General features: G+C 32.5%; 1 protein-coding gene across 1 annotated transcript; it reads right to left on the minus strand.

Annotated features, from left to right (window-relative positions):
- Positions 1 to 8,346: 8,346 nt before the first annotated feature.
- On the minus strand, positions 8,347 to 9,636 carry LOC149479580 (uncharacterized). The gene has a single exon (XM_089707746.1). The coding sequence runs from the start codon at positions 9,634 to 9,636 to the stop codon at positions 8,347 to 8,349; it is 1,290 nt and encodes a 429-aa protein (XP_089563872.1).
- Positions 9,637 to 10,561: the final 925 nt, after the last annotated feature.

Genomic DNA, 10,561 nt, shown 5'->3' on the forward strand with positions numbered 1-10,561 from the left:
GTTCCCGTTGGATTTCCGGGATAAAACCTATCCTATTTCCAGGGATAAAAAGTAGCCTATGTCCTTTCTCGGGTATCAAAATATCTCTATACTAAATTTCATGCAAATTTGTTAAGTAGTTAAGGCGTGATTGAGTAACAGACAGACAGAGTTACTTTCGCATTTATAATATTAGTATGGATGTTATAATTTTCATTTACATAATATCTTTATTAAAATATCCGCATCAAATTTAAATGTGTCTATGAATTTAATATGAAAATGTGGGTAAAATACATTTCATTTATATCAAGAATCCACCTTTGTAGTTTATAAATAAGTTAATTAAGAGCAACAGAAAGGTGGTCAAACATTAATAGGGTTTTATTTGTATCGTAAAAGGGACGAAAGGCAGAAAAGTTTTAATTGAAGCTTTCATCAATTATTTTACATTAAATGAAATTTCATACATGTGTAATATTAAGTGCTTCGTTTTTGGATATACTTCTATTATGTCTTGTATTAAATCACGGTTTATTTAAAATCTATACTAATATTATAAAGCTGAAGAGTTTGTTTGTTTGAACGCGCTAATCTCGGGAACTACTGGTCCGATTTGAAAAATTCTTTCGGTGTTAGATAGCTCATTTATCGAGGAAGGCTATAGGCTATATACCATCACGCTACGACCAACAGGAGAGGAGCCACGGGGGTGAAACCGCGCGGAGCGGCTAGTTTAAAATATGGTTAAATGAAATTTAGGAAATTGTTTAAGCTTACTTTGTTTTTTAAAAGCAATGTGGCAGATCCCGTAAATGTAGTGATAGGTAAATATTGTCCTAGTATTTTAAGTATATGAATTATTACTAAATTTATGGCAATAGCATGCTATTTAGAAGACTTTTTCTCTGCAGTTGAAACAAAAAATAGATGACGATGAAAGGACCAAGCCTATTAAAACTGACTATACTAAGATATAGGTAAGGCCGGTTGCAGAGCTTGACCGACCATCAGTGCGTACGTCAGTCGCGCTTGTCATAATATTATATTGTATGGAAATTCATAAAACCGTTCATAGCTAGACCGACCATACGCACGCGTATTTCCATACATATGACAAGCGCGACCGACGTACGCACTGATGGTCGGTGAAGCTCTGCAACCGGCCTTACATAGAACCTTTGAAATAAGATATTTCGCATTTTTACATAAAATCTATCAAAATCTGCTAATACTCTACCTCTATATCCAAATAATGAAAGGTTAAGTCATCCGTGATCCACTTGAAAACATTTTATAAGCCTGTTTTTTGTGAGTTGGTTAAAATTAACAAAACATCACGTTAAACGTATTCATATTACCGATTAATACGCCTCATTTAAACACTCGTTAAGGCATATTGTACATGCTTTCTAAAAATAAAACTGAAAGCACCGTGTGACGCTACCTACATTCAATCATCCCATTACAATAGACGACATTTCAAGATTAATATTGGTCATTTTGTTATTAACATTGTCAGGTTACATCAATGTTTTTTTTATTTTCATTCCAAAATCACCCTTATTCCAATAGAGTAAAGTCCGTATAAATTTCTCGTGCGAACGCTTGGACATCGAACTCTATTCAAAGAGGTCCTAATTATAATTTGAACCGTTTAAAAAGTTAAATATTTTCGACATCGAATAGACAAAAAAATGTTTGAAGACATCGTCTTGAGTTTGGTCAACAAAGCGTAAGGACAAAAATCAATGGAGCGGTGTTGTGGTGTATAAAAGTTCAATTTTTTTAAGAATTGGACTTTGTAGGAGGAGATAGTAAGAGTAGTGGATGCAAATAGTTTTGTTCATAATATTAAAACATTTTTATCGCGTTTGAGTTTGGGATTAAAATTTAAAAGGACGAAGTCTGTCAGACTCAGTGGTGAATAAAGGCAGTTTCAATCAGAGCAATCAGAGAAAGCCTGTAACCCTGCTTTAAAGAAATTAAAATATTAGGTGATGATAATTATTAGGTACACATAAGGAAACTATTAACTAAAATCCTAGGTATATTGTTATTTTTAAAATTCTTCCCAACCGAATTAATTGCTTCTATAAATGTCTAACGCAAAAAATTAAAAGCTATTTAGTTGTATATTTCATAATTTAATCTAATCATTATTTCTTCTAACGCCAAAATTTAAAATTCAAATTACATTTTTTAAATTTAAAATTCCAAAGGCATCTCCACACCTTCCGGTCCATTCGATGACTCACTCGCGAAGTAGGACGCTGGTACGATCAGGCACCACTTGTAAAAAAACTGTGTGTACGCACCTTATCTATTGCATCAGATTATTATACAGGGTGTTTTTTGTTACGTGACAATGATGTGAAAGTATTTGTTTTTTATGTAGGCAAAGACAGGAGGGGAAGAAAGATTGTATTAAGTATGTTAATTTTATTGATTTTAAGGCTTTTAAAAAATTTTTTTTTTGGAGATTATTCAATGCGAACAGTAGATATGGCATTGATTATTATTTTTGTCTATATCAAAATTTATGTGTCATTCATTTTTCTATTTATGTTTTTACAGTTTTTACAGTTATCAGTAACTATGATAAGTAGCGTGGTGTATTAGAAGCCTATAAGATTAGAAGTTAAACTTTAATTGGTAAGTATAAACAAAATATTAGAGGTTAAAACTAATTATTAATACGATAAGAATGCCATTTATGTACTCATGTACATAACGATTGTTCATGAGAACGAGAGTCGTATGTATCTATGTTTCTCTAATAAAATACAAGTGTTATCAGAATCTTTTGCTGTACTATGAAACTGATGAAATACTTTTAGAACTTAACAGAACTTAATAATGTATTGTTGCAAACAAAATCACCTTTATCTTGTTTCATCAGATCGTCAAGTGATAACGTGATATGTACATTGTACACATTGTCTAGACGAGCTAAAAGTCTATGTCCTGGTTAAATTAGTTTGTGATCAGATCGTAAAGATGGATTGTATTTTCTTGTTTGTGTCACATTTGTACGACAGACGAATTACAGTCTTGTACGTATTTTTCAATCACGTTAATTTATCTTGATTTGAAATCGCATCCCCTTGATTCGGTTATGCAACATAAAATAATTTTACACACACACTGTCTGATTGTTTATTTTGCAAAAACATTTGATTTAGACTTAAAGAAATCAAGGATAAAAAATTGTATCTACTATACATTTGACAAAAGTTAACAAATTATTTTCCCATCATTCCTAAATCCTTGAGAATTAATATTTAAAATTTCATTTAATTATTAATAACTAGCGGTCCACCTCGGCTTTGCCTGTGGTACATATTTTGCAATAAAAGGTAGCATATATTCTTTCTCAGGGTCTAGTCTCAGGGTCAGGGTTCGTTGTCTGTGCCAAATTTTATCAAAATCGGTTGAGAGGCTTAAGCGGGAAAGCGTAACATACAGACAGACAGAGTTATTTTCGCATTTATATTTTAGTAGGGATGAAATGAAATTTTATATATTTTTGCATAATTTATATTTTCAAATAAAAATCACCCTGTATGCTGCGCCTGCGCCGATGACTCACGCTTCACAAACACTCTCACGGCGGAAGAGAGAGCATTAGTGATATTTGTGTGTGTACGTTAATAGATTACTTAGGACATGCTTACTTATAATGTAATTAGTAATGTGGTTACTTCAAAAAATAAAGAAAATTTAGAGAAATAGGCTGTCTAGTTTTCAAAAACCTCTCTTGGTTATCGTGAAAATTATTTCTATTTCTTATATAGGAGCTCATGTATAATTTTTATACAATTTTTTATGCTATGCTCGTTTAATTTATATTACAGACAATTATTATTGATATTGATAAATTCCTAATAATCTCCACTAATATTTTAAATGCGGAAAAACTCTGTCTGCCTTTTCATCACGTCTAAACCACTGAACTAAACTGATAATAATTTGGTTATATTATGCGGCTATAATCCCAAAGCGGCTGGTGGAAATCTAGTAAATTATAAAATATGTAATTACAAATAGTTTCATACAAGATAGAATTGCATGTGCAAGTACTAAGAAAAATATTTAAAACTCTACCATTTCAAATTTTTTAAGAGTTTGGAAGTGAAACTTCTTTATCGTGGTTGGAAAAAAATTTAGTTCAACATTTTTTCGTTACGCGTGACATTTTTCCGTTACGCGCCATCTTTTTCTTATCCCTACCACGCGTGATATATAGTAAATTATTTTTTGAAAAATAAGGTCATAAAGAAGTTTCACTTCTTTAACGTGTGTAAACTAGTACACGCACACATTTTTTTTACTGTATCATACGTCCCTAATGATTGCTACGCACTTGTTCAAACAGTTTTACATCTATACCTCATGTTTGCAGATCACTTGTGCATTGTTAGCGGTCAACGTATCACTGTATGTTTGTTTGTAATCGAATAACATGAATAATTTGTACCGAACAGCTGTTGCGGTTAGGAGCGACTCTATTTAAATGATCAGTCGTTTTAAGTTACCGACTGAGTGGAAAAACATCATGGAAATTGGAGAATAAGATATACCAATTGAATTATGTACTTATTATTAATATTACATAATATTTGACTGGCCGGTTGGCTTGGTTGGTAGGGGCCCTGCCTTCCAAGCCAGAGGTCGTGGGTTCGATCCTCACCCGGGGCAAATATGTGTGTGATGAACATAGATGTTTGCTCTGTGTCTGGGTGTTAATTATCTATATAAGTATTTATTTAAAATTATATATGTATGTTTATCAGCCTTCTGGTTTCCATAACACAAGCGAAAGCTTAGTATGGGATCAGATCGTGCCGTGTGTGAAAAATTGTCCCGAAATATTATTTGTACCAGATTGTTTAAGAAAAGTTGTATGGATGCTATAGTTTATCAAGAAAGATATCAAACAACTTATTGTAATTTTATCATATTAAGGAACAATAAGATTAAACTTACGATGTGTTTTTCTTTAGCAAGAAGATTGGAATAATAAAATAGCATTTAATATTTATACAATACTACATAGTTCCTGTTCCCGTGGGATTTCCGGGATAAAACCTATCCTATGTGTTAATACAAGTTTGAAGTTACCCTCTATATGTGCGCTAAATTTCATCGTAATCGGTTCAGTAGTATTTGTGTGAAAGAGTCACAAACATACATACACATACAGATACATCTATCATCACAATCTTTCGCATTTATAATATTAGTAGGAAGTTAATTATGTTAACCTTTGACCTCTACCAAGCCTGATTAGCATTTTCAATTATCCCTATATTATATTCCTTATTTAAATCCAAATTAACTATTAAACAATCTCACAAATCCCTTTATTGGGAATTTTTTGTAGCTCGTTATCCAACCCTTGCTCGGAGGAGGCAGGGTTGGTGTATGGCATGGTGGGAGATTTTCTTTCAACGTATAGCGCTGGCTCCTAGGAGTCCTAGGTGTACCTACTCATTGTTTTATTTTGATATTTTAATCAATTTGTGTTTAGTTTGTAAGTTGATTGTTGCAATGGGGCTGCCATGAACAATCGTTCAAAAGCCTAAAAATAAATGATTGAAAAAAAAATCCCTTTATTCCCATCGCTTCATGGTCTAGCTCAGGAATTACATAACAATTACTATATAATTTAGCCATCACATGAACCACACGGTCCATATTAGGCCGATGATTCATCATTGACATTGATAATCACTAATTAGATGATTCATTTCGAATGACATAATAACTGGCTTTCTAATCGATTTCATTGTGTGGAAAGGCTTGTGAAAAATTATTGAAGATATTTAGAGATACTTAATAGGTGGACTTGTTAAGGAAATTTAAAAAGAAGTTATAATATACTGTGCAAGATATTATAATGTAGAAATAGGTCAATTATGATATAATGTTTGTAACGGATTTTACTAAAAATGAATAGAAAATCAATTCCATGCTTGTAAGGCTTATGTTTAAAAATAAATCATTATCACATCTTAATACATTTTTATGTATAAAATGAAAAAAGAAATTAAAAACAAAGCAAGTATAATTATATAAAACATCGATATCGTATTTTATATGAATATTTCTATTTCAGGACAATAACAGAAACTAAAATTTATTCTACCAATTGCCGTCTAAAATGTATTCCGAGTAAGAAGGCTTTAAAGCTCACATAGCTGTATTTGCTATGCATTTTAATAAGGCGCCTTAAAATAAACTTCTTTGCTTTTGTCTTTTACACACTGAAAGGGAAATTTTTTAACATGTATAACATAAAATTGTACATGCCGTATCTACTATTTTCAAATTATTTAAAAACGATGAACTTTCCCTAAATTGTCAGTACATTTCTCACGATTTGAAAAAATAATTGGGATATTTTTCAGCACGGAGATTATTAGGGTAGCAATTTTTAAAATTTATAACTGTTCAGATAGTTGTTACTTTTATACTTTAATATTATCGTATCAATGTTTTTTGCGGTGTTTTTTTTAACAAGCATATTTTTTCTAAATAAATAAGTAAACGGGATGACTTTGCCTTGATTAAACATCTATATTAAATATCGTAGATATATTTTATAGTAGTATATATTATTATCTAATATGTAATTTATGCATTTACTGACCTTGTAAAATACTACGTAGATAACAACTCCACATTGTGTTCTTTTGAATAAATTATCGTGTCAGACTTAACAATGATAAATTTCTTTGTCAACGTTTTAACTAGTCATGTTATATTGCTTTGCTCACTTAACTCTTTGCTTTATTTAAGTGAATGTGTAGGTAATTATTGTAAGTATCTAATAAATGTGCAGCTATAGAAAATTAAAGAAATATAATTTTATTACCTACGTACAAATTGATTTAAATTCATTTTTGGCAGTCAAATGCAATATATTATATAGGTAATGTTATATATCCATACTAATATTATAAATGCGAAAGTAACTCTGTCTGTCTGTCTGTTACTCAATCACGCCTGAAGTACTGAACCAATTTGCATGAAATTTGGTATAGATATATTTTGATACCCGAAAAAGGACATAGGATAGGTTTTATCCCGGAAATCCTACGGGAACGGGTTTTTCTCTGAATACGCGTGCGAAGCAGCGGGCGGAAAGCTAGTTATGTGATATAATAAACATTACTTTCATGTGATTATTTTCTATTATATTTATTGCGTAATGATAAGTACATTAAGTTAGTATCTTACAGGTTTTTTTCATCAGAACAAATTTTTAATAATGATACAAACAGATGTAAGTATATTATTTTTTGTATACTTACCGGTCATTAGTTAATTACGTACACATTATCTAATAACTCTGTGATTCATAAGGCAGTACATAGTTTTTTTTAATTACTTGTAAATTAAGAGCACGTGAAACTATAAACAGAATTGACCACAAAGAATGGATAATATTATGACAAAAATAAATCTATATCTATACTTATTACTTCAAAGAGACCTAAGGGTCTTTAATTCTTTTAATATTCAAATTTTAATCAATTCAATAACACTTTCTCTCCATATACTGCTCAAATTTTGTTATCTCAGATCGTATAAGTCTTACAACTTGCTAACAAAACAATAAAACAATGCACTTATATCGTAAAAACCTTTAAAATGTCCTAATTACGATACTTGTTCACAGGCAGAGGGCGTAACGTGCAAAGTATCTTCAAAAACACTAATGATTGTAATGATTTCATTTACAAATTTAACATTACATTCAAAATAAACCCTATTCACATGGTATTAGAGTCCAAACTAGACGGTTTTACCAAATTCGTAAGTTTGTATGAGACACTTGTAGGACTTGAAGACTTTGTTAATCCTATATCGCAAATGATGATCGTTTCGTGGAATCCATGTTTTCTCTTGCTGTGTTTGTTTTTAAGTATTATTCTGAGAATAATTGAAACGTCTTATAGGCGCCAGTAAAGGTGTATTTCGCATAGAAACCCTACTAGAATCAAAATCGATTATAAGCATTTTACGTCTTGAATTTTGTTGGATTCAACATTGATAAACAAACAATCTGTGGGTGTTTCTAACAAAGAATAAACAGAACCGTTATCTCGATTGATATTCGACACCAAAATGTTGCAACGTACTTTCATCTTCGAATAACGCCACTGTGATTCATTTACTACCGAAATTAAATTCGAATTAAAATCTGACCCAAATAAAATCGAGACGAAGAGAGAAAGTACTAATTGTGTGACTTTACCGTTCATTTTATTGATTTATACCTAACTTTACAAACAAAGGTTAAAGTTGTACAACGATGCAATTGATGAATTTAATGTTTATTGCTACATTTTAGGTTTATCAGTAATAATCTTTACAGCATGGTTTCTTGCATGGCTTATAGCTACCTTCCGAACATAGATAGGCGCGAACTTTCTTTGCTAAAGGACAATCTAATCGTCCGCACGGGCCATGTACGTCTCTTTTATTAACAAATTGTCCTGGCTTATAAGGCTTTCCTTTTACCTTTTCTCCATGGATAAATTGATGCTGACTTCCTCTATACTCCATACGTTTTGGACAGTTCGTACCCCCACAAGGTCCTTTCGGAAATCCCATAGCAAGAATTGCCAATTCACTTGATGTAAATGGTGCTACAAAATCATCATAAACCTTCGGTTCTTCCACAGGTCGTATAGGTTCTTTGCTGATATCTGGGGCCCCAAAGAAGTAGGCTACTGGTGGAACAGCTTCTATGGTTGTTCCTTCCCAATGCCTGACCACTTCCACATCTTTTAATTTCAAGTCATCCGTTAAATATTTACGGCCCGGCAACCTCTCCATTTCTGGCAAAGCAACAAAGTAAGTGATGATACGATTGCCCAAACATGTCAAACGTATAAAAAACTCGATTTCACCAGAGGATTTTAAATCCTCCTCGCATTGTAACGGTCTCGTTAATTCTACAGTATTAGTAACCATTTCAGGTTTCGTTGTACTTCTGAATTCAGCTTGGTCCATATCGACTGGATTCATTTCACTAGCCTTTTCAAGACATTGAAAAAATGATTCATGCCATTCGACAACACAGAATCCTATGCAATTCATCTCTTGATCACGATTCCATACTGTTATATAAATTGGCGTTTTTCTCAACACTTCTTCTAGTTTCGACGGTCTGGATAGAAACATTACAGAATTGCCGACACCAAAGTATGGAGGTTGAGGTAATGGTTCGGATGGCAAAACAATTTTGATGGGTGCAGCCTTTCCCTTCTTGCCTTTTTTAGGTTTTGGTGGTTTTTTACCTTTTTTACCCGGTGGTGGCGGTGGAGGAGGCGCAATAAAGTTATCGTGGGCGACATAAAAATCAAATAAAGGTAAACAATTCATTTGCATTGTGCACGTTTGCATGAATTTCATTTCTTCCTCAGAGGGCATTGGAGGCTCTTTTCCCTTCTTGCCTTTTTTAGGTTTTGCCGGTTTGCCTCCTTTTTTACCTTTCTTAGCTGCTTCTGCTGCTGCTAGTGCTTCTGCTTCCCTTCTTCTCTCCTCTTCTTCCATTCTAAGTTCGTATTCATCTTTTTCAGGTGGTTCTATTTTCAATACAATTTTTTTGACGAAAACTTCGATCATGAAGATTTGTTCCATTTTTAGGGCTGAAATGAATATTTGTTTTATTAATGGGTAGGTTTGGCTAGTAGGTAATTTAATACATTAACGGAGTTCGTTTTAAAAGATAAACATAATGATTGCATACCTTTTATTTATCTACCAGGCTGCTTATAAATTATGATCAATAAGTTTCAAAGAAAAAATCATTCTAAATGCGTTAAAAATACTTATAATTTTGAATAAACATTTTTAAATAAGTCAATATAAAATGTTTATTTTGTAAACCATGTTGATTTTGATTGAAATTTATACGTCACAAACTACAGACGTTGTATCAATTTGTCATCTATATAATATATGACCTATTTAGTAAACATTTTTAACTAATTACTCAGCACACACATTTGCTTCAAACAAATATTAAAACACACTTGTAAATAAAAAAAAAACATATCATCAGCTTAATCTAAGTCTATTAAAACTCTAACTCTATACAATCTTAAAAAGTTCAAATATCAAAAGATCATTTATAAAAATAGAAATCAAACCGCTTGATTCGTTTCACACATAGCATGCGCTCAGGTTTTTATTAGGGTTGTAACGGAACTCCGCCTCCGCCTCCGTTACTGCGGAACTTCCGCAAAGAATTTAACCTCCGCCTCCGCATCCGCCTCCGCAAAATTTATGCGGAGTCATATCGGAAGTTCATTTACGATCACAAACAACGCACAAGGAGCGACGCTAGGCGACGCGGCCGCTCGGCTGCGTGTTTTCAAGTGAAATGGTCGAGAGTTTGCTTAAGCCGCGGCAACACGGCCAAGCGGGTGGTGGGAGTGTGAGTGAATGAATAACAGGAATCAACTTGTCAAAGCGTTCGGTACCGCGTAGTAATTGAGCCGTGATTGTTTTAAGTAATTTTGTGCGTAATTATTAGTTATTGTTATTTAAATAACGTGATGAA

The sequence above is a fragment of the Colias philodice genome, chromosome 20 (assembly GCF_061535455.1).
Source record: "Colias philodice isolate Cphi_HAF_F1 chromosome 20, ilColPhil1 Martin Lab GWU primary, whole genome shotgun sequence".
Lineage (NCBI taxonomy): Eukaryota > Metazoa > Arthropoda > Insecta > Lepidoptera > Pieridae > Colias > Colias philodice.